Raw genomic sequence first — 24,858 nt, 5'->3', positions numbered from 1 at the left:
TGGCTTTTAGCTTCGGAGTTAATCTAGGGTTCCAGTGCCTACTCAGTCACTCATTGAATGTGTAACACTGGATAAATCACTCTGAAATCTTAAGCCTATAAAGTAAAGGGATTGGGACTAGTTAACTTTGAGGTCTAAACATTTGAGAACTGATTGGGAGAGTAGTGGCCTCATAAAAGAGGGCCATATGGGTGGGGAGAATTGCAAAAGCAAATCCGTGGAGTGATAGAGCTTGTGGCACAAATGCCTGCAAAGCTCCTGAAACTGTATGTATAATGGTGTAGGTGTTTGTGCATTTTTCTGGGGAGGGTTCATAACTTCACCAGACCATCAGAGGGTTCTGTAACACAAAAATTAACCCCCTCTTGGTCTAAAAGGACTGGGAGAATTGACCTCCAAGGCAGGAGGTGAAGCACAGTAGTGGTTATGTCCTTTTGGAATCAATGAAGATGCTTCTCCAATTCCTTGTTAGGAACCTTGTCTGCAGGGGCCCTTTCCATACATATTGTCATCCAAAGAAAGGCTGTTCCTCAGAGCTGAGAAGCCCACGTGAACTGCCATATAGCAAAGTAATGTTTGAATAAACTATGCTTTAAACAATGGTGAGGAGTTGGTCTGCATTAGGAAGTAAAGGGAAGAGATCTTTACTTCTGAAACCTCATCTACCTCATCGGTAAAGTAAGGTTAAAATCTGTCTTAAGAATGGGAAGTGCTAACTACTCTAGACAGCAACCTGGGTAAGCCTAGAGGCTCACACAGGAAAAGAAAATCATAGTGGCTAGACTTAAAGCTGAACCCAGCTTCTGCACCATCCTAGGACCCGCCCAGAGCAGAATCCAATTGCATGGTTCATGCAGACTGTTGCTAGGTTCAGAGGTTAAGACTATACAACATTTAGTTATTACCCCTGACTCTTGAAACTGGTATTTATGGTTATATCAGAGGTGATGGATTTTAAAGTTGTAGGCTAGGGTAACTTCCCTCCACTCTAATTTAGGACTACATAAGAAAATAAGGTCCCCCGACAAGTGTGACTGGAGAAATGCAATGGGCAGCATCCAAAGGTGTTTCTTCTGACTTGAAGGAAATGGGAAACAACACAGAATACAATCCAGTAAAATAGATAAAAATGCCTTTATTTCTAAAATGTGGCTTAACTACACCCACGTGTGCTAAGCCACTTTTGGAACTGATCCTACAGCTTGGAGTAAAACCAGGCCAATGGAGGAGCAGTTGGGGCTCCTGGTTCCAGGCACCAAGGTGTCACTACTCCAGCAACTCAATCTATAGAGTTTTTCTTCAGCTGTTTTTTGTGACGTATGGAGAGTCGTTTTGGATTCCTCTGTACAACAGAAAGGTCCGACCTTGAGGAAGCCCGGTAGCCCACATCCTCTGCTTTTATAGGCTTAATGATATGGCCTGGCTTAGTGACAATCTTAGGCGTAGTCAGCTTTTGGAAGGCCCTCTGGGTGTTCCACGTAGATCCTATAGGGGTCTGGATGGTCCTTTCAAATTGCTGATGGTGTGTGAATGGATATGGAAGCGTCTGCACCTGGAAAGGAAGGCAGAGTGACTTGGCATGAGCCAGGCCTGCAAACTCTAATGGCACCGGGCCAGGCAGTTGTAGTGCACAGGCCACAGTTCTGCGTGGTGACTGCAGTGAGTGAGGCTACTGAAAGGCCAAGGTACCCTCATGCCCCCATCCAACCTTAGGAGTGCCAATCTGCTTGGCATTTGGGAGTCGAGGGGCCTACTTTGGATTAGGACCTCCCTTCCCCCAGACTTACTCAACAATCTAAAGATTGTTTAGAAACCATCCTCACAAGGGCCCCGCAGCTGTCAGAACATGACACTAGCTCCAGGGTTGCTGTCCCCAAGTGGATCTTCCTATACAACACTGTGACGACAAGACACATCTGAGTACTTGTGTACTGTGGCTTTTATGACTTCCCTACCCTCTTCATGCTCTTAATCCATTCCTTTCCTCCCCCTGATTCATAGGCTGTTTTAAGGAACCCAAAGATTTACTCTCGAATACTGAATTCTACCAGGCTGTTAAGCTTAGCTTCATCCTCTTCTCAAGTCTCATTTCCCTGCCCCGTATGTTCCTCCACCCCACCACAGCGCTACCTTCAGACACTTAAATCATATTTAGATGTTTCCCCATGGTCAAAGAGGAGAAAGGTGTAAGCAGCAAATTGGGGAAGCTACAAGCAGTCCTTGGAGATATTCAATGAAACACTCAAGAGAAGTCGAGGAAGGCCAGGCAGTCCTGGTGGGGGTGAAGGACAGATTCTTTAGGTTAAGGGAGCATCTTAGTGGGCTTGATAGCTAGATCTGTGCATTTCACCCAGGGCAAGAGAAAAGAAAGAAACATCTGGACAAAATATTCGGTCTTGGGAGGTTTTTTCCCCCCTCTTTAGCTCAAAGCACTTTATTCTATTGCATGCAGGGACCTGTGGTGTATAACTTATTAAAAAGACCAGGAGATTCAAGGGAGATTCTTGGAAAGCTATTTATCAGTATTCTGTGACTGTATTAAAAAAAACAAACAGGTAAGACTCCGGGAAGGGAAGGGTGATCTTTATTGAAGTCACACTCTGCCCTTCACCTAGAATCCTGGCCTGGTGAAGCAGCACCCCTTTGCTCTCTTTATCCCATAACTGCCTGTTCATTGCCTATTTTCTGGTTATATATCCTCAATTGAGATTAGAATTCAATTTCTGCAGCAACTGGTTCACAAAATAAGATCAACACAGTATTACTGAAATTTCTCCTCTCTTCATCAAATAGCCCCTCTCCATTTTTTTTCAGAAGAAAAAATACAACTCATTTTAATATTAACCAGCTGGGGACAGATCTCAGGGTCACAGAGCTTCAGAACTTAAGGGAGCATAAAGGTCACCGAGTCCAAGCTCATTCCGGAATCCCCTCTAACATGCTCACACCCACCCCTGGGGCAACCCTTTTCCTCTCTGGACCAGCAGAAAGTTTTTCCTTGAATTGAACCCTGCCTTTCCTCTGACTTCTACTTCATGTGACTACATGCCATACAACAGCCTTGAATATACTGAAGACCATGATCATGCTCAAATTTGCTTCTCTCTTGGGGAAATATCCCTAGCTCGTTATCAGATGACACAATTTAAAATTCTCTCACTGTTCTGAACAAGTACGAGTTTGTCTTCATTCTTCTTAAGATGCAGCTCAAACCTATGCCCTCTGAACATTACCTTGACTATAAACCCAAGCCTGTAGACGGGCAATTCTTAGTTTGGCGAGACCCATTTGCATCAGAATCATCTGGGGGTACCAGTTGAAAATGCAGATTTGGGGCCCTGACCATAGTTGTAAAGATTATCCTTTAAGTCTTAACCTTCTTCCTGGTCAGTAATTAAAAGAGCAGAGTCGATCTGGAATTACTCATCTCAGAGCCAGTCAGTGAAAACAAGAATACATCTGATTCTGTGGTCAAGATCACACATCCCTCTGGACCGCAGAGCACTAGAATGCTCCTCCCAAGCAAAAGAGCTGGGCAACAAAGTGGCAGCTAAAGAGCACTCCTTCCCTCACCTGATGAGCCGCTGCATGGATGTTCCGCTTCTCATTGATAATCACATTTGGCAAATTTTTGTCTTTTCTTGGAGGACCCTCAGGGGCTTTAATGAGAAACCTGGAAAGCAGAACAGCAGGACATCTGACTAAGAGCGTTAAGGATTTAGTCAAAAGGCAGAGAGGACTCGTGAGGGTGAAGTGGGAGAACCTGGTGCCCTTTGGACAGGCTTTCTTCCCTGTTCTTACCGGCGTCTCTTCTTGGCACTGGGCTTTAGGCCCACACCACCCCACTCGCCCCAGCCAGGCAGAGTCAGGTCCACGTCCTTTGGCTTACTCGCCTCCACAGCTTCTCTCTTTTCTTTCAAGAAGTCTCTGATGACATCATCCCCAGCAAAAGCTTCCTTTATCATCTGCCTTTGCGCTCTCTCTTCTTCATCTTCCTGGGAAGAAACAAGAACAAGAGATTCAGCTTGCCTCCTGAGCCGAGGTTCGTGGCAAGACCGCTTGACTATTGGGTTATGAGATTTTAGCGCCCCCTAGGGGGAAGTGTGGAACAATGAAGGTCTTGCACTACAAACTGATCAGTAGCCAATCAAGCTCCAGTCTTCTCCCTAGGGTAAAGATCCCTAGCTCATTACCAAATGACACAATTTTAAACTTTCAATAAGGAAGCTGCAGGATGGTGGAAGGAAAGGGCCCATGTTAGGAGGAGGAGCTCCAAGTGGGCCCAGCCAGAATGTGGGAGTCCTCCAGCTTATACCCCTGAAGAGACGGGTACCAGGGCTCCTCGCTTGAGCAGTTTCAATGACTTAATTGGGGAGCCTGGACCATTTGAGATCCCACTGAGTAGGGCCAAAGACTAGCAACAGCTCAATGACTCACCTTTGAGATGTTCTGCCTGGGATCTGGTCAGAGCTTTGAGTGACTCCCTCTTTCCTCTGAGGGCCATTTTAGAGCCACTGCAGGAAGATTTGTTGGCTCAGGATTTCAGATGTGGGAGTCTCAGCGGCACTCACATATTTCCATCTATTAAACTGTCAACTGGGACCAGCCTGGCCCCATACTATTGCGGACCTCTCAACTACTGCAATGTGCCCCCAGCACAAAACTTCACTGATTCTACTCCTTGTGTAGGAAAGACACTTTCTGCACCAGCTCTGATCCCCCACATTGGCCCATAACCCTGGCTCTGCTCACCAACTCCTCTATCGTCGTGGGAACTGCCAGAGACTTGACGGAAGGAGACTTTGTGTTTAGGAGGTTCTGGAGATCAATCATTTGCTCCTTCTTTTTCTTCTCCTTGGGGGCACCAAGATGATTATCTGGGTTCCTCTCCAAGCACTGCCCTTCTGCCGCTGCCCTGGGAAGCTCCTTATTTTGAAAACACCCTTCTTTGCTCAGCTCCTCCAGCTTATCCAGAGTTTGCGCTCTCTCCGGCCTCTGCAGCAACAGGGGCTCCTCTTCCTCCTGGGCAGGCTTCTCTCTCTGGACTGCCAGAACTGTCTTCACTGAACTCACTTCTTGCTTCCTGGACTGACGGTTCTCCTTCTTGAGTTTCTGAGACAGTACCCTCAGTTCAGACAGTATCGCCTGGCTACTAGAATCTGGGGAAAGAAATGAAAGCTGTCAGAAAAGGAGGGTGGGAGTTGCCCTGTCAATGAGAGTTTATTGAGCTCTCGCTGGGTGCTGGGCACCGTGGAAGTCATTCCAACCAGGGCAAATGGGTAAGAGAAGACTCCATTTGCTGGATCTCCCGCAGAGTTCACTAAGCATTACCTGTCAAGTCATGGACAATGGAGTTTAGGAGTTACAAGCGGCATGCTGGGGAAGCAGATATCCTGGGTCCTATTCCCAGTTTTGCCAATGACTCACTGTGTAATGGGAGCTGTGGCTGAATTTCCCCATACAGTAAACCCTACTTGGGAAGATCACCCCAAGTTCCAAATTTCTATTAAAAAAGCTGTTTTTAGCAACTGGCCTTGGAATGCAACTACACTGTAACTTATTATTTGTAATTTCTCAAAATTGTGATTTACTATTTGTAATTTACATTGTAATTGTCTATTTATAAAAACCTTAGCCAGAATTGTTTTCTCTGAAAGCAGCGTTTCATGATCTGCTGTTGCCGAGTCACGTAGCTCGCACTTTCCAGCCACCAGCACCATCTGAGCAAATACCACTAGTCTCTGAGAGCCCCGAGGGAAACACGGCCGTGACACGCTTCTAAACTGTCCTCTGCATTGACTCAAGTTGCCTCCATTCCCACGTTCATCCTGCTCTCTAGCTCTGGCTTGAAGCCATTGGGAGAAGCTACTTAGGTCTGGCCTGAGGACATGTATATTTATTTTCAGGGATCAAGTTTCCTTGCTCATTCTGTTTGGGGTCCAAGCCTTCCCACCATTTTAGAACAGTATCTCCCCAAAGGTTTGGGATCATTCTATTTATTTATCATCCAAGGAAATCCAAATCCACCTTTCATTCCACAACCAACTGTTCTATGCATTTTGCTAGATGGCCAGCTTTTGAGGGGGCTTGGGAGGAAGCAGCTGGTGTCCCGTGGTCATGTAGGGGCTGCCCACCGCCTTGGCCTACGGTGCTGGTTTCCAATTCCTCTTGGAAGTGACTGCTTATAATTATTAATCCCAGAAGTCTCTAGCTAAAAATCTAAAGTAAAGGTCCTACAATACATTCTAAATGGCAGCTATTAAAAATAATTTTTTGGCATGGAGAAACAGATTCTTGCTGTCATCTAAATGCATTATTTGCATGGGAAATATAATCAATCAGACCCAAGAATCTATCCAGATTCAGGTGATTTCTCAATGTAATTAGCTTCTTAAGCAGGCTTTATAATGCCCTGCTTTGTCCCCAGAACTGGAACCCTCTGACCTGCTTTGAGGGTGCTAAGGTTGTATATATATATAATATGCAAATCGAATCTGAGCATGGGGTAGCAATTCTAATTTACCTGTACCTTGTGGAGTCATTCATTCCTATCAAGAAAGCCACACCCACACCGACACATCTCAACCAGCATTACGAAGAGCTACAAATGCCACTCCTACCTCCCTAACAAAACAGAAAACTGCAGCAATGATTTGAAGATCTTTCATAATGTCTCAAAATACACTTCTGTGTGTGTGGGTGTGAACAATTTTCGGATCTGCCAGCCCATCACACACACTCCTCTCTGGCTTGTGGGTATCAGTGACATTAACTCTAGCCAATCCTTCAAGGATGGTGCAGTTCTGTCTTTCTGAAGACTGAACAGACACTGGAAAGCCATGCAGATGCCCGCTTACTAAGTGCCTTTGAAGAAAAAGGGTCATCATGAATCTATTTTCTCTTCAGGAACCCAGTTTTCCTCTCACTCCACCACGAGCAAGAGCACTAGGCAGTTCTCCCCCTGGTCCAGCACTGCTCACCTTTTGTTTCTGGTCTGCCCACCGGCTCAGCAATCTGGTTGAGCCCAGACTTTTGTCTAAGTGATCGCCTTTCCTCAAATTCTTTCAAGAGAATTTCTTCTTCTGCCAGTGGTCCTTCTTCTTCCTCACTTTCAGAAGCCTCATGGGCCGTAGACCCTGCAATTTCTTCAGGGTCCTCCTGGGTTTCAGCCTCTTTGGCATCACTGGAGTGATTCCTGAACATCCAGGGGTTCGGTCTGTTTGCCTTCACCTGCACCTCATTCACCACGTCAGGGACAAGGGGGTCACAGTCTTCCTCTGTGCCTCCCTCCTCTTCCTCACTCTCGGAGGCCACCTGGATCTTCTGCGTCAGTTCTTTGTTCCTGGCCAATTGTTCCTGCATAGCTTGGCGAGCCTGGAGGAAAATCACAGTATGAGTGCCCTGCCATTAGTGACTGCGGAGATGCCGTTCCCGGTTCGTTTCTTAGAGCTGCCTCCTCTCAATTTGACTTAAGTATTTCTTACTGGTGCCTACTGTTTAAACTGCACATACACCACTGTGTTAATAGCTATGGAATAAAACGGAAGACAAATTCTTTGTCCTCAAGGAATCAACATGTGAAATAAAATTTAGAAAAAAAACACAAAAAGACCAATTCCTCTTCCCTTTAACTGGACTTGCCTTCAATGCTGTTTCCCTTCCATCTCTTTTTTCACTTTGTTCCTGATCATTTTCCTCTCTGCCTTAGAGAATTGCTGATGCCTTTTTAGATTCCTGGTTTTCCATTAATCCTCACGGTTCTTTCCCAACTCTGCTTCCGCTAGCATCCTTATGGACTGATTTTCCTTTCTTTCCTCCAATTCCATCTCTTCTCTCACCCTGATGGTCTCTTACCTCCAGGTCATATTTGGCCATAATTGCTTTTGACTTTGCCCATTTCCCACTGTTCTGGTGCTTCAGGCTCATTCGCTCCTGGAAAGAAAGGGCAGAGTGAGATCCTCATCGCTTTCCAGGAAAAGCCAGTCTCAAGGGCTGGGGGCCAGAGGCAGCCTCACCATCATCCTGGCCTTTTCGAGCTTTTCAAGCTCCTCCAATGCTGCAGCAGGATTGACCTTCCGCAGCTTCTCGAAGTCTTTTAGGGCTTGCTTGGCCTTTCCTTTCTTCAGAACTTTGTGATACCTATAGGGTAAGAGAGGGATGAGGGAAGAGATTTACTGAAACACTGATGCCACACACACACACACACACACACACTCCCACTATACAAGATGTTTCCCTCCTGCACAGGGGCTGAACAGGTGTTACTGAGCTGGCTGACCAAAAGTAGCCAGTTTAAGACCTGCAAGGACTGGCAGGACTCTCAGTCCCCGCAGCCCCCAGGGGCAGAACTCTGCAGAGCAGAATCCCCTCTGTTTCTAGAGGGCAAGGAAGAGAAGCACAGGTTCCAAAGAGGCAAAAAGGCAGGAAGGAAGCTCTGCAGGCCTCCAAGGCTGCAGAGCTCAGAGCTCAACTGGCAGAACTATTCCGTGATGCCCTGGAAGGGAGAGGAAGTAACTGAACAGTCCTCTTTTTAGCAAAACCAACACAAAGCCAAAGCCAGAGGAGTGGGCAGTACTGAAGCAGGTAAAACCCTATGAGGTTGGTTTGAGGAAAAAAAAAAGGCTTGTCACTCTATTTGGGGCCTCTCCTACATGCCCCCAGCCACCATGGGAAAGGTTCTCTCCTAAGGACTTGTGATTAGCTATGTTACTTTCTTCCATGGAACCCAAAGTTGGCTCACAGGGGCCTCCTTACTTTTTGCTTTTGATTTTCTTCTCTCTTCGAGCCCTGGCCTCATAGTAGGACTGTAGGGCCCGGGCCCTCTGAAGCTCTGCTCGACGCATCTTTGCCTACAACGAATGACATTTACAGTGACCCCGGGGCTTGAGGGCAAATGTTGGGAGAAACAGAGCATGCTAGGATGTATCAAAGGGCCCATCACACTTACCTCTTCCAGGCTCATGGCTTTGAGAGAAGCCTTTTCCACGGGAGTCAATAAAGGGTCTGTCACTGGCTGCCTGTTCTTATGGAGGAGGTTAAAAATCTCCTGCTCCAGGGGCGTTCTTGCCTTAAGGAGGTAACAGAACATACTAAGCTTTAAGTCTTGGTCCTACAGTCTCCCTCCTTACAATCTTACGGCCGTCTACTCTATGACACTATAATTAGAATCACAAACTAGATAGGACTGGCTGTTACAGCAAGAGAACGGGGTTCCAGGCTCCCTGTTCAGCTGTGTAGATAAAACCTAAAATTCTATTCTGATCTGAGACAACTTTAGCAAGAAGACTCTGAGGCTACTCTCTAATATTACCAAGGGGATCACTCTGTATTCAGATTACCAATATATATAAAACAATACCATTCTCTTAAGAATCAAAGCAGGATGCCCTTAACGTAAATGCTGGCAGGACAGAGGAACAACAGTATTAAATTATCAGTCTTGATAGTTGCAAAACAAAATAGTCCCTATTGTGTTACGTATATTTGAAGCACATAACTCTTAACATACAGTTAGGAATCTCAGATTCATATAAGCCTCCTTTTAAGACTATTTCTAGAGGAAAGGGGAAGTCAGGTCTTCAGATGAGCCTGCTTCCTTACAGCTGAAATTTAACTCTAGTCGGTTTCTAACTTTGGCTCCAACTTCTCAGTTTCCAGTCAACTTTGCATGCTAGGTGGTGTCTATGTGGATGAAACGAATGGACTGTGAGCCAGCGACTTCACATGTCAACAAAAGACCCCATTTGCTGCTTGACTGATATTGTAAGGATGGCTAAAATAATCAAGCTGATCATGTCATGGTCCACTCTGGCAAGGCACAGAGATAGCCCTGGGCAATAGAGCCAGTTTCCAACCTCATGCACATATTTTATGTGGTTCTCTTCAATAGCCATATACATCATGGTCAGTATTAGACTTACAAATATCTGGACAAATGCATAAACACACATCATCACATGTTACACGGTGCTATTGATTTAACCATAAACCTATTCTACTGAATAGAGAAGGTGCATGTTCTTCCATTTTTAGTATTTGCAGTAGTGATCAATCACAGGCTACAAAGTGATTTATATTACAATGTTGTAATCTCCCTCCAATTCAATTCAATTTACAAACATTTATTGATTGCAGCTACATTCCAGGCACTTGTGCGGGGTGCTAGGAATACACAATTAATTAAGATAGTTCCTGTCCTCATAGAGCTCATAGCCTTTCAGAGGAAAGAGACCCGGGCACCACTAACAACATAATAGGTTAAATGTTAGTCCATGGGAGTAATCACAGAGGAAGGACAATTAACTCTGATTAGAAGGTGGGTTAGGCTTGGGGAAGGAAGAGACTTTTTGAATTAGGATTTGAGGCATAAGCATAATTCTTTAAGGAGGGGAAAAAAGCCAAATGGAGAGATGAGTATAAGCACAAACGCAGATCTAGGGAGAGAAAAGGTACATCAGGGTACAACATGTTGTCCAGTGTAGCTAAAGTGCTAGGTGCTTCTGTCCTATTCTATAAGTGGAGAGCCTTTTAATGGATTTTAAGCAGTGATAATCAATTTTGTGTTTTGGAAAGAAAATCCTGGTGATTGTGGGGTTTTTTGCGGGGGGGTGGTGATTATTTATTTATTTATTTTAACAGAGGCACTGGGGATTGAACCCATGACTTCATGAATGCTAAGCACACGCTCTACCACTAAGCTCTACCCTCACCTTGAGAAAATCCTGGTGATTGTGTAAGGGATTCTATGGAAAGCATCAAATGCAAGGTGAAACAAAATGAGGAGAGGAACCAGGGACCTGCAAGCTGCTATGGAGACTGAATAACAGGACTAGCCCCCTGTGTGGGCTGGGGAGGGCTGGTAGTTGAGGGGCAAAGAAAGACCTAGAATGACCGAGGCTTCCAACCTAAGTAACTGGGGTAGGGAGTTATGCCGGTGACTCAGTTACAGCACGAAGGTGGCAGTACAGGGTTTTGGGGTTTGGGGAAGAAAAATGCCAGGCTTACTTTGCCGCGTGTGAAGCTTAGGTGCATAGGGGAGACCCTGGCGAGGCCTGCTAGTCATATGGAATATGGGCCTGGAACTCTGAAGGAGCTGAGAGCGATCTGTACCCTATTTACAGAGCAAGAAGAAAAAGGACTAAGAAAAGTCAGATAACAAAACAAACAAAACCAACAGGAGTATGTCACAGAAGTCAAGGGAGTTTTTAACAATGTGATGTGTTAATAGCCTCAAACTGGCTGAAGGCACAGAGGGCTTGGGATCTGGGGACTGGCAGGCCCCTCAAAACACCTTTTGAGAGAGGCTTCAGGAAGGTAGTAGAAGAAGGTGAGAGAACGGAGGCCAGCTCTTCCCAAAGCGTGTTCCTCATCAGCTGACAAGATGTACTCCATTTTTTAAAAGTTTAAAATTCAATGCATTCGATTTTTAATAAAATCAGTTTGTACTCCCTGGCTTAGGGTAAGTCAAAGGGGTTTCTTTACTATCTTTTCATAGCCTCTAAAAGGCTGGTGTACATTGTGAACCGCCAGTCTCTAGCAGGGGTGTGCGGCAGTTTCTAGCAATGGAACACTGCCCCCCCCCGCCAGCCCAGGGCATATTGAGAAACTATGGTTTTGAGGTGAACTGTGGGAGATGCTAGTGTCAGCTGCTAGTGGAGGGAAGGAGAGTGGGGGTGGGAAGTTACCTTACATCATTTCTAGCACTTTGCAGTTTATAAATGCTTTCTCACACATTATCCCAGGTAATTCTTCTCAGCTGGAGTCAAACAGAATTTTAGGATGCTGGACCAAAACTATAAGCACACACTTTTTGGATTCTTAATCTCCAGGAATACTAGTATATTGCTAGACCTTGGGCTTTGCCCTCTAAAATGTTCCTCATCAGAAACCACCTCCTGACCTAAGTATTTCCTGATTTCTCTCTGCCTCACTGGTATAACTTCTCAAAAACGAACCTGAGAATGAATGGAACAGCAGGTCTGGGTGCAGCACCTGGGCCCCACTCTGTCTTGCACAGGGGGTCCCTGGAGAGCAGAGGCTGTGCCATTCTCGGTGCAGCCTCCTCCCCGACCATCTCATCTTTAATGACCAACTTGGCATTTTCCTGCCATCTCCAAGATCACACCAACATTTGGAAAAAGCAAGGTGCAGAACAGTGTGTAGCAGTTTACTACTACTTTTTTGATTAAAAAAAAACATGGATAAACATGAATAAATCAATAAAACTCTTAAGTTAACAATAATGAAAAACTTGTAAAGGTGGTGACTTCTGGGTGAGTACAGGGCTAAAAATGAGCAGATGGGGGATGGGGTGGGACCAGACTTTTCACTGTTTACCTTCTATACTTAATTTTGAATCCTGCAAATTGTATTACCTCTTAAGATTTTTTTCCTAAAGTCTCCCTTCCATCCTGCAGCCACACTTTAAACCTGATCTGTTTTTCATGTGGAAAAGGAAGCATCCTAGAAGGAGAATGGTAGTGACTTCAACAATATCAGAAACAGAGCTTCTCCCCGAAATAAGCAATGGCTTGCTCAATTTCTAGCTATAGGTGGCAAGCCAAGTTTACTTTGATGAGCTTTAATTATCTCAGCTTCCTAATACACAGGACACCTTTTTTAGATTTATAGGAAGCAGGGGAGAAGCACAAAGAGGGTATCTGTCCATAGTTTAGGCACTGCTGTTTTGGACTATTTTTCTACTTAAGACAGGACATCCCATTATAGACTCCATAACCATGATGTACTGGAAAAAAAAGGCTTAGCTGTTCTGAAGTTGTTCAGAGACTAAAAATTGAGACTTTAGGAACCGACGTAGGATTCCTAACTTTCATAACTACCATTCCACCTTCAACCCCACCATTTACTACCACCATCATTTCATGAAAGAATAGCTATTTCAACACCATTAAAGTGGAAAGAATAACCTCATCATAAAAAAAGAGGTGGTGACCTTACACCACCACACTCACAACTATCCTTCTACCTTGGACAGATGAAAAACTTGTCAGAGATCAGTGTTTGGGAAACCCAGCTCTAAAATATCTTTTTTATTTTCTGCAGCTCAGTCATGAGCTATTTGCTACCATTTTAGCCATTAGCAACAATTTGCTATATTCTAACCTGGTATTCCTTTTCAAGCAAACTGGTTCTGCTGCTCATATACTCCTACTAAGACATCATTAATGCTGCCGAGTTTCTGATTTTCCCCAGATCAGAATGTGGCTTTACAGGGGAGAGTATATAGCGCAGTGGTACAGTGCATGCTTAGCATGCAGGAGGTCCTGGATTCAATCCCCAGTACCCACCCCATTCCCATTCCGCCCCCACCCAAAAACACTATTTGGACTTAAAACAGAATGTGGCTTTAAAACTTAAAAAAAAAAACCAGGGTGTGAAATGGAAAACATCATTATGTTCCCTCTGTCCTGGCAATCAGATGTGGTAACACACAAACATGGAAATAACCAAGCAGTGGACCCTACAGGCCAACGACGGGCGACTACAGAGCTACGGTGACGGGCTACTGCACGACCAACAATGAACGCTGCTCCCCCTGCCGCCCCCCTTCTGACTGCTAAACTAAAATGACTGCAGCTGGCATTTTGGCTTAACATGTCCAGGGAGGCCCACCGCATGCTCTGCAGTTTCCACGCTGCGTGATCTTACCTCCCAAGGTGTGCTTTCCTCGGGTTGCACTCACCTTCCAGCCACTGAGCACGTGCTCAATGGGAGCGAAGGCTGACTGCTGCTTGTTCAGGGGAAACACCAGCTGCTCTGCTTGCCGGTTCTTCAGAACGATGGGATCCCACTTGGAGAGGACTTGTGAGGTTTTATTGAATGCCACTTGTCTGTGGATCTGAAACAGGCAAAGTACACAGGAGAGAGCCATGGAATGAAGCATCAAACTCCAACGACCAGCAGGAAATTAGGAGGCAATGTTTCTTCATCCAAGAAAGAAGCAGCATGCTTGAGATTAGCTCTTGCTTTCTTCTCAGGACTGCACTTTCTTTGAGAATAGCTTTAATCTTTTCCAGGATGCAGCCACCACAACTTGCCCTCCTCCCATTTTTCAGGCTTTCCCTCCTTCTCTTCTTATCCTATTTTCCCTGTTAGTTCAATTTCTTCCCTTTAATGGACCACATTTTCTTTGACTCACCCGTTCAATCTCTTCTCTGTGAAGGGGCAACTCCACAGTCTTCTTCGATTTGACTCTGTTCAGTTGCTTTTTCACAGTGGCCAATGAGGATACCGTTTTCACAGGCTCAAGCAAATCAGAAAGGACTAGCTTTTCTCCTGATCCTGCGGAAAGGCCAAGCTTTCTGGTCAGACTGGGAAGGGAGTCAAAACCTCAATATCGCACAGGGAAGAGCCTCATCAGAAAATGCTGAGAGACATACAAACGTGCAGGGAAGCAGGTATAATTCTCCTCCTTCAGTCACTAGCCAGAGGGCTTTCTTCCCTTCCCAAACATGTCAGAGGGTGGAAGAGAGAAAAGTATTTAGAACAGTCATTTGCTTTTCTCCTAGCCTCTCTGCCTCTAGCCCTGCCCCACTGGAATTCATGCTACACACAGCAGCCAGAGCGATATTTTGAAAATGTAAATCATGGCATGTCATGATCCTGGTGAAAACCCTCCAGTGTCACCCGATTATACTTGGGATTGCACCTATCTAAGGAACCTGACCCCTAGGGGATCTGGTCCCTGTCTGTCTCTCCAACCTCATGTCACCCCAAGGTGGAGGATGCTCCAGCCACACCGGCCTTCTTCCTCTTCTTCAAACATGCTGAGCAGGTATCTTTCTTACAGCTTTTGCACTAGGGCTGCCCCCTTGCCTGGAGCACTGCCCCCTATCTTTGCACAGTTGACTTTTCCTGCCATTTAGATCTCAGCTTAAATTTTGCCTCTTCAAAGGCCTTTCATGACCAGCCAACCTAAAGCACCTTCTTAGTCACTTTACTACATCATCCTGTTTTACTTTGCTTATTGTCTCCCTGCACTAGAATGTGAGGTCTAAGCCCCATGAGGTCGTGACTTATTCTTTATTGTAGCCCCAGTACCTAACTGATCCTGAAACTAATACACAGTAGAGGCACAGTAAGTATCTGCCAGACGAATAAGCTTAGATGAATAGAATACATCGTTACCGGCTCTGGGAGGTTATATTAGTGCTTATTAGAAGCACATAACTCATTCAAGCTGCCTAACTTGTGAATACCATGGAAAGGATCTGGCATCTAGACTTGTTATCAAGTTAAAATCCCAACTCTGCTGTTTACTAGATCATATATTCTCAATAGGGCTGATAGCATCCCCCCACCTAGGGGTAAAAATTGGTACCTGGGTGAGGCAGGACTAAAAACATCTTAGATACAGTCATCCCTTGGTATCAGTGTGCAGGGGGACTGGTTCTAGGACCCCCAAGGAAACCAAAATCCAAAGATGCTCAAGCCCCTTATATAAAATGTCATATAATCTATACTTCAATTAAAAAAATTTAAAACAGTAAACTTTAAAAAAATGGCATATAATCCAGACACATCCTCCTGTATACTTTAAATCATATCTAGATTACTTATAATACCTAATACAAAGCATACAAAGCAAATTCTATGTAAATAGTTGCCGGCATGTGGAACAAATTCAATTTTTGATTTTTGGAACATTCTGGAATTTAAAAAATATATATTTTCAATTTGCATTGAATTACAGATGCAGAACCCATGAATACAGAGCATATTACAGTTTTGTGTCCCTCCAAAGCTCAACCTTATCTAACAAAATCTTACTCCTGGTGGCAGGGGAGGTGAGGAGGGAAAAAGGCATCGAGGGAAAAAGTTTCTAAAAAGGCTCCTCAGAGGAGTAATAAAGGAAAACTAGCTGGTCAAGCTCAGTGGGAAACCTTGATTTTGGCCTTCTAGGCTTTTTTCTAGAAATGGAAGAAATGTGAGAGCATCTGATTACTCTTCTTTACCCATTCATATGTAAGTATTTATGGTATGATTCATTAACCACATCAAAAACAGTTTGGGGTGGGGAGAGGGAAGGGACCATAGTGCTTTTGGAACTCCACAAGTTACAGGTAGATAGCTTCCTTTATTAACTTACCTTTAGAACTGACATTGAACTCTGACACCTTCAGACTAGCCTCTGATCTCTCAGCCAATTTCCGCCTGAAATTAAGCAAAACAGAATACAGAAGGAATGGATACATTTTGTGGAGAACAAACACTTCAAACAACGCTTTGGTTTCATTTCTCTTCTATTATCAGGTTTTGTCACAAAGTAAACAGGAAATCTGTTCTGAATTTGGACGTGGTAGTCTAACCATCTCTTAATGTAGACTCAGCTCCTTAAAAACACAGGGCAATACAACGTAGGCATAGTGAAAAAGGTATTGAACCTGGAGTCAAACATACCCGGATTTAAATCCTGGATCTGCCACTTATTAGTCGGATGACTTTGGAACATGTCAAATAACTTCTCTAATGGGGATAATTAATGTCCACTCAAAACTGTAAGTGTGGATTAAAAATTCAAATGTACAAAGGTCTAACACAATAATAGCTAATGATTTTTATAATGCTTACTATATGCTGGGTACTGGTTCAAGATCTTTATATTTATTAACTTGTTGAAATGTCACAATAACTCTATGAAATAGGTATTATTAATCTTATTTTCTAGTTGAAGAAACTGATGTGCAGAGAGGATACAAAAATTTGACTATACGGTCTCCAAAGTATGTGTTCTTAATTAACGATGCTGACAATTGTGTCTTCATAATTTTAAGCACTTGATAATAAATGTTAGTTGTAGATAAGTCTCGTGGAATCAGCTAGTTATAACTTGTCCAAATTGAAGAGGTATAGCTCAGGGGAAGAGCATTTGACTGAAAATTGAAGGGACTGTTACCTAGTCTTTCCATCAAGGGAACTGATTGCTTCCAGAAGCTTTTGATGTTTTCTTTCTCCATCACTGTCCCCCTGGAAACAGAAAAGGAAAAACTATCAGAATGATGAAGGGAGGGAAAAGACAGTACAGAAATTGAGGCTCATGTAAAATCTCTTATCCTTTTGGTCAGTGGAGAACTGGGAAATCAGATGAGGTCTGATGACAAGGCATTCCAGCTCAAACGGAAAGAACTGCTTCAAAAAGCCAAACCCCCTCATCATAAGGAACACAGAGCTTTAGTAACAAGTAGTTAATGTCATGCCTCTGTCCTAACTTGTTTTGAGAAGGAAAGTGCTGTGAGAATGTTTCTGTATAGAATATATAGTGTGACCTGACACAGAAACCTTGACATTAAAAAACAATTTAAACAGTTTTGTCAAAAGAATAAAGAGTTGGAATTCCTATAGCAGCTGTTGGAGACCCAGCTTAATTATGCATATATATAATTCAGTCAGATAATCAAATAACTCTCTATGGACATCCAATCATAGAATGAGTACCATGTGTTTATATACTCAATTAAGCAACCTGAGGACAGTGTATCTTATATATAGTCATCAAATTCCCATAGCACTTAATACAACATCATATACGTGAAACACTGAATACGGGTATCCTCTGCCTTTTGAAAGTTTGCTTTATGTCACTTTGCTTTCACAAAAGACCTACATTAGTACCCGTTTTTACTAACTGAACGAAATCTGAAGAGGATTTTTGCTTTTTACCAAAAAAAAAAGGGCAAAAAATGAAAACAGTGTCTGGCATTTGTTTTGCAGCAAGCTCCTATAGAGACAGTGCACACCCTGAGTGGCACCACCAAGCTCCTTTCCCGGAAACTATGCTTAACATCTCAGCATTAAGCCGTCACAGCTTTGAACTGTGTCTGTGAGAATCTGTGCTTTACCTCAATTTATTTTGTATATCCATTAGCAAGATGTATCCTAAGGGAATTGCGTCTTCCTTTTATGTCATTTTGGCTTATGAAAGGTTTCATGGGAATGCTCTACTTTTGCATAGTGGTGGAAACCTGTAATTTATTTGGGACACCTAAACAAGTATAAACAATGTTACCACCCCTTTCCTTTCCAGGAATGTGGCATTTACCCTAATTTTGGGGCAGGAGGGAAATTGCAGAAGGTGAATTAGCAGTTGTCACTCACCTCATCTTCACTGGTGCTCAAGGGGTAGTCTTTTGGCAAATCCTCTAGTTCTTCCTGTTGGCTTGAAGCCAGAAGGCTACTAAAGGAGATAAAAGAGAAATACTAGCCCTTTAAACAACTTTTCTTATATTGAAATGATCTCTAAAACATAACTTCAGTTCTCAACACAGAAAAGTTCTATCCCCTGGAAGATGTACAAACCAAGCAATATGAGCATCTCTGGAAATTTGTCAAGACATTAAATTTAGACTGCAGAAGGCAGGCATCACCTGGAAGAGGTGAGCAGTGGTTAGTAATACCCAGACAGAACCGCATGAAAATGAAAAAGATCTAACACTTTTCAGTGATTGATTGGCACTGCATTTCCCACTGACCTCCCGGAGGCTGTAAAAACGTCAGACCCTAGGTAAGGTGACAGACGACGCTGCTGCTGGCCCTCGAGGCAAAGGTATTTCACCATTAATATTTCTAAGCATCCTCCACATGGAAGACACTTGTAAAGGTGCAGCTTACTCAAAAGTGACATCTTGATCACTTGTTCCCGGGAATGCGGAAACGGGGACTTGGACAAATGAAGCTGAGTAAGCCATTTTCCCTGGAGCTTGCTTGGCAAAGTGGGTGCTTAGCTAAGGAGATTGGTACCCAACAAATTATAGACTGAACCATTACCTAACAGGATTTATCAGTCTTTGCAACATAACCATTACAAAACGGAGTACATTCAGTTCTCCTAGGGAAGGCATGAAAGATCAGAAAAGAAAATGTGGATGACTCCAAGCAGCAAAGGTTTCCAAGAGAACAGGAGTTTATAACGTAGGCACTGCCTGCGCGGAGGGTTGAAATGCTCCCCGTCAGCGGCAGAAAAAGGAGTCACGTGACAAGGAAAGTGCAACACGTTAACTTAGCTGGAGAGGGAGAGGCCCCATCAGGACCAGCAGGAATAAGGGTAAAACGCTGGGGTGCGGATTAAATTAAATTAAAAGGACTTTAAAGGATGGATCATAGAAATAGTAACGAATGGCGAGGTCTCGGGAGAGGAACAGTTGTCGTCTGTTGAAAGGCGGTCTCCACTTCTCAAAAGCTGGGGAACCCGGCCCCCAAAGAGTCCCAGACCCTCCCCCCTCCCTTCTGCTACCCCTCACCTCTCTGAAGCCCGGATCGCGCTCATCTCAGCAGCCGGTCTCTCACATGGGCCAGGAGCGGAAGCCGGAAAGAAAGCAATTCCTGCGCCAGCCGGAAAGCGATTTCTGCTTCCGCCAATTATGCGCGACGAGGTGAGCCACTTCCGGCCCGCCCCAAGGAGTGCGAGAAACTGGAGCCTCTTTGGGAGGGGCCTACAGGAAACGGGGAGACTGGAGATAGAAACTTGTCAGCATTGCAGCAACATGGATGCATCTGGAGAGGGTCATTCTAAGTGAAGTAAGCCAGAAAGAGAACGAAAAATACCATATGAGATCGCTCATATGTGGAATCTAAAAAACAAAAACAAACAAACAAACAAAAACAAAGCATAAATACAGGACAGAAATAAACTCATAGACATAGAATACAAACTTGTGGTTGCCAAGGGGATGGGGGGTGGGAAGAAATAGACTGGGATTTCAAAATTGTAGAATAGATAAGCAAGATTATACTATATAGCACAGGGAAGTATACACAAAATCTTGTGGTAGCTCACAGAGAAAACAATGTGACAATGAATATATATATGTTCACGTATGACTGAAAAATTGTGCTCTACACTGGAATTTGACACAACATTGTAAAATGATTATAAATCAATAAAAAATTAAAAAAAAACTTGTCAGCAGGTGGAGCTTTGATTTCCCCACCCGCCCCTCAGCTATCGGGCGCGCAGTCGTAGGTCCTCTGGCAGCGGGTTTCCAGGCGGCCCAGGTGGGTGAGCTCAGTGCAAAGGTGCTGCGCTGTCGGTTGCCGACTGGGCTGAGCCTTCCTGTCCCTGCCTGATCCAAAAAGGAAAGGCTCCAGCCTCTGTCCGTGATCAACAGCGTCCCACGAGCCTGCCTCTGGCCAGCTGGGGACTTTATTGACCGCCTGGGAAGTGGTCAGCATTGTGCCAGGCCCTGGAGATCTGAAGGTGGACAAAGCAAGTTGTCCTCCCGTCTTAAGGAAAAAAAATCTCCTTTCACCCTGTGCCTTCTTGTAATTGCAGCACTGGGTTCCTGCTTCCCTACATAACAAAGTTTCATCCAAGGATGCCAGTGCTTGCAACTTCCTCATCTCCCATCAACTTGTAAGAATTTTTTTAATAAAAAAATGTAGAAAAGTAATACAAGAGAACATCTTTGATATTTATTCTTTGCAGCCACTCCCATTTTGCTTTCACCCCACCATTCCACCGAAACTATTTTGGACAAGATCATCCGTGACACCCAAGATTGCTAAATAAAACGAACTCTTCTCAGTCCTTGTCTTCTCAGAACTCTGTGTGGTATTTGAAACTGTTGGTTTGTTTTCTTAGTCATGTTCAGAGAATGTTTTTGACCGTCTACTAATGTGCCAGGCCTCTCGGCATTGCAGATACATTAATGAACAAAACAGACTTGTTCCATGCCTTTTAGAGTCTACTTTCTAGTGTGATTAAAGACAGTTTTGTCATTGTTGAAACTCCATCCTGGGCTTCCGTGTTACCCCTCTCCTGGTATCTTAGCTTTATGACCATCTTCCTCTGTCTTCTCTGATGGATAATTTTTCTGTACTTATTTCCTAAATAATGATGTTCTCTAGGTTCAGTACTCAGTGCTGTTTGTTTATCCCAAATGTTCTTCCTAAGTCTTTAACACTTGTATGAGGACTCCAAAAATCTACATCTCTAGCCCAGATCTCTTTCTTGAACTCCAGACTAGTATCTCTTTTCTATCTTTTCTACCAGATTTCTGTATTTCCCACCTCTATTACGGGCATGGTCAACTACCAGGTTAGTCAAGTTGGAAATCTGAGTCTTCTTAGATTCCTCTCTCCCTTATGCTTCACAGTGGTTCCCTCACACTGTCAGTTTTACTTCCTAAATCTCTCATGTATCTCCCCACCTTTCTATCATTGCTTTTGTATTAGACCCTTGCAATTTCAAGCCCGTTGCATGACCCTAAATCTTATAGAAAAAGGGAGCATTAAAGCATATTGACAAAGAGCATGGATTTTGAACTGGACTCCCTGGGTTCCAATCTTATCTCTGCTCCTTACTAGCTTTGTAATTCTTGAGTAAGTCAGTTAACCTCTCTGTGCCTTTGTTTCCTCATCTTTAAAATGGGAATTATAATAATATTTTGGATAGTTGTGAGGACCAAATAAATTAATATACATAAAGCACTAGAATAAATGTCAAGCCCTTAAAATAACATTTGTCACACATTAAAATGCTCAATAAATGTGAGCATTAATACTTATTTTTACTGGCTTTTTAGTCTTTATTCTCTCTTCATCCAATCACATAAGTTGGATCATGTCATGCCCCTACTTACATGATGCAAATAGACCCTCATCACTTTCAAGATAAAATTTTAAAAAACTCTTTAGTCCTGTCTACCTCTTCAACCTGTTGAAATTGCTTGCAGCAATCCAAATTGTATTCTTATGGGCAGATGATGTTCTCTTAATCTTATATAAAGTATGAATAAAAGCATTTTAAGAAAATATTGACATTTTTATTGATTTATACTTAATCTAAGTAAAGACGGTGTGTTTGCTATGCAAATGCAGCTTTGAGACAAGTCCCCTAGGTATTTCCCCTTCCTAGCTCTAACCAGATTGCTGCCCCATTTCTCTTTTATATAGAATTATGGAACAGTCAATGCACGGTTTCAGCTGAGACCTAGAAGAGGAGAAGGAGCCAGCACTGAGGGGAACTGGAGATGAGTGTTCTGGGCAAAGGAAACAGTGTGTATCCAAGCCCCCTGGCTTGGGAAGAGCTTATTATATTCTAGCAACTGAAAGGCCAGTGTGGTTGAATGGTGGTGAACAAGAAGGTAAATATAACAGGAGATGGAGAGGTGGGCAGGGTTCAGATCTTGTAGGGCCTTGTAGACCATGGTGGAATTTGAATTTTACTCTATATAAAATGGGCCAGAAATAAGGGGATTATGTAGGAGAGTGACATCATCTAAATTTCAATAACATCACTTTGCTGGGATGTGGAGAATGAATTAGAGTGGGGCACAAGTGGAAGCAGAGAGACCAGTCAGGAAGCTATGGTATAGGACAGGGAGAGATGATGATGGCTTGGAATAGGGTGATGGCTGTGGAGATGGAGTCATTGGTGGGCCCACCAGAGGAATATAGGAGGTAAGAGAAAGAGAAAGATTATGCCTACATTACTGGCTTGAACAAGTGCAGTAGATTATTTATTAAGACTAGTGATGGAGGGACAGATTTGGGGAGTGAGACCAAAAGTTCAGTTTCATACATTTGAAGTATGAGAACAAGATATCTAAGTGGAGAAATCAAGTATGTAGTTGGGTAGAGGAGTAGTGAAATATAATTAGTTAAGAACCTTTGATCTTGATTAGAGCTACTAATGATTATTAGTAAAATAAAAACATATCCTTCCCCCAACCAGTATGATTATATTTCAACTGGCTTACATTTCACAAAACAGACCCAAGCTCAGCCAAAATTTGCAACATGGCAATAATTGTGATTTTACATAAATTCATGATGTTGTATGCCCTGCAGCAACTAACCTAGTCCTTGAATATAGTAGAGATTCAATAAGTGTTTTTTGAATTAGTGAATGAATAGTCATGAGAGTCCATGGTATTCATTCTCATTAAGGATGCATAATAATTATTATTTGTACATAACTTTTGAATTTATAGAGTGCTTGCTATGGTCTGAATGCTTATGTCCCCCCAAATTCATATGTTGAAATCCTAATCCCAACATGATGGTATTTGGAGGGTGGGCTTTGGGAGGTGATTAGGTCATGAGGGTGGAGCCCTCATCAGTGGAATTAGTGCCCTCATAAAAGAGGCCCCAGAGAGCTCCCTTGCCACTTTCCACAATGTGAGGACATAGCAATAAGATTCTGGCCATGAACCAGGAAGAGAGCTCTCACCCTATCATGATGATACCTTGATCTTGGACTACCAGCCTCTAGAACTGCAAGAGATACATTTCCATTGTTAAGAAGCCAGCCAGCCTGTGGTCTTTTTTTATAGCAACCTGAATAGACTAATACTGTTTTATATCCATGATGCCATTTTATTCTTTTTTAAATTAAACTTTTAATTTTGAGATAATTGTAGATTCACATACAATTATAAGAAATAATACAGAGAGATCCTGTGTATCCTTTACCCAGTTTACCCTAATATAACATCTTGCAAAACTCTCATACAATATTACAACCAGGATATTGATATTGATAGTCAAAATACAGAAAACTTCCATCAGCACAAGGATCGATCATGTTGCCCTTTTGCAGCACACCTGCTTTCCTCTCACTCCTGCCTCCTCCTTAACTCCTGTCAACCACTAATCAGCTCCCCATTTCTATAATTTTGTCATTCCAAGGATGTTACATAAATAGAATCATACAGCATACAACTTCTTGGGAGTATACTTTTCACTAGAGGTTCACTTAGATTATTCTGTATATCAGTAATTCATTCTTTTTTTGTTTTTAAGTGTACAATCCAATGATTTTTAGTATATTCACACAGTTGTGCAACCACTACCACAATAAATTTTAGAACATTTTCATCACTCCCAAAACAAACGTCATACCCTTTAGCCATCACCCCCTTGTTGTATAATAGGAAATATATTTGATCTTTGTCCTTGGATCCCAGCACAAAGCTACCAACGTTTTTCGAATTTTTTGAGTGATAGGAGTGCCTTTCTGCCATTCATAAGGAGCCCCTTTCAACCACACTGAGTTTATGTTAATGAGGTGACTTTGGAAAGCCCCTAAGTAATCTAAAGGTCGGAGCTGACTGATGAGAAACTAACCATGATAAGGGGTTGGAACTTTCAGTCCTCCTCCGCCGACTTCTAGGGAGAGTGGGGGCTGGAGATGGAATTCAATCACTAATAGCCAATGATTTAATCACTCATATATATGTAATGAAGTCTCTGTAAAAACCCCCAAAATTCAGGTTTCAGAGAGCTTCTGGATTGGTGAACACATGAAGATATGGGGATAGGGGCATGTCCAGAGAACATGGAAGCTCCACATCCCTTCCCACATACCTTCTTGCCCTTTGCATCTCTTCCAGTCTGGCTATTCCAGAGGTACATCTTTTTATAATAAACCAGTAGTCTAGTAAGTAAAGTGGTTTTTTGAGTTCTGTGAGCCACTCTAGCAAAATAATTGAACCTGAGGAGGGGATCGTGGGAACCTTAGATTTATAGTCAGTGGTCAGAATCACAGGTAACAACCTGGACTTGTGAATTAGCATCTGGAGTGAGGTGGGAACAGTCTTGTGGGACTGAGGTCTTAACCTATGGGATCAGGTGCTATCTCCAAATAGACAGTGTCAGAATTGAGTTAAATTTGTGGGATACCCTGTCAGTGTCCACTGAGAATTGGAAAATTGCTTGGCGGTGTGGAAAAAAATCACATATCCTAGACACCCCTCCCAACCCTTCCCAACTGTAGGCATCCATTTAATCTATCTCCTGTCTCTATAGATTTGTCTATTCTGGACATTTCATATGGATGGAACCATACAACATGTGGTATTTTGTGGCTGACTTCTTTCACTTACCATAATTTTTCAAGGT

The 24,858-nt window shown here is 43.3% G+C and overlaps 1 protein-coding gene and 1 long non-coding RNA gene across 3 annotated transcripts in view; one reads left to right on the top strand and one right to left on the bottom strand.

Moving 5' to 3' along the window:
- LOC140691930 (uncharacterized) overlaps positions 1–24,858 on the top strand; it is a 67,182-nt gene that overhangs the window by 5,666 nt on the left and 36,658 nt on the right. The window lies entirely within an intron of this gene.
- On the bottom strand, positions 1,111–20,057 carry UTP14A (UTP14A small subunit processome component). Of its 2 annotated transcripts, none has more exons than XM_006203999.3 (15): positions 19,257–20,057; positions 18,115–18,193; positions 16,916–16,986; positions 16,109–16,173; positions 14,159–14,301; positions 13,703–13,858; positions 8,948–9,067; positions 8,755–8,849; positions 8,016–8,139; positions 7,855–7,932; positions 6,981–7,374; positions 4,753–5,159; positions 3,802–3,995; positions 3,574–3,673; positions 1,111–1,552 (listed from the first exon to the last, which is right to left on the bottom strand). In XM_006203999.3, exons 1-15 carry the CDS (start codon positions 19,280–19,282, stop codon positions 1,280–1,282), a joined length of 2,325 nt encoding a protein of 774 aa, XP_006204061.1. In that variant the 5' UTR covers positions 19,283–20,057; the 3' UTR covers positions 1,111–1,279. The 2 variants fall into 2 exon arrangements, with proteins under 2 accessions (XP_006204061.1, XP_072812090.1); XM_072955989.1 differs by having other exon boundaries at positions 18,115–18,190.

The sequence above is a fragment of the Vicugna pacos genome, chromosome X (assembly GCF_048564905.1).
Source record: "Vicugna pacos chromosome X, VicPac4, whole genome shotgun sequence".
Taxonomy (NCBI): domain Eukaryota; kingdom Metazoa; phylum Chordata; class Mammalia; order Artiodactyla; family Camelidae; genus Vicugna; species Vicugna pacos.
This window is presented reverse-complemented; position numbering and strand designations above follow the sequence as displayed.

Bases quoted from the DNA above. Each gene is read 5' to 3' on its own strand.
- UTP14A (XM_006203999.3), bottom strand. From the start codon at position 19,282: ATGAGCGCGATCCGGGCTTCAGAGAG. The intron at 9,068-13,702 runs GTGAGTGCAACC...TACCTCCTTAAG, and splicing joins ACGTGCTCAGTGGCTGGAAG to GCAAGAACGCCCCTGGAGCA. The intron at 3,674-3,801 runs GTAAGAACAGGG...TCTGCTTTCCAG, and splicing joins AGTGCCAAGAAGAGACGCCG to GTTTCTCATTAAAGCCCCTG.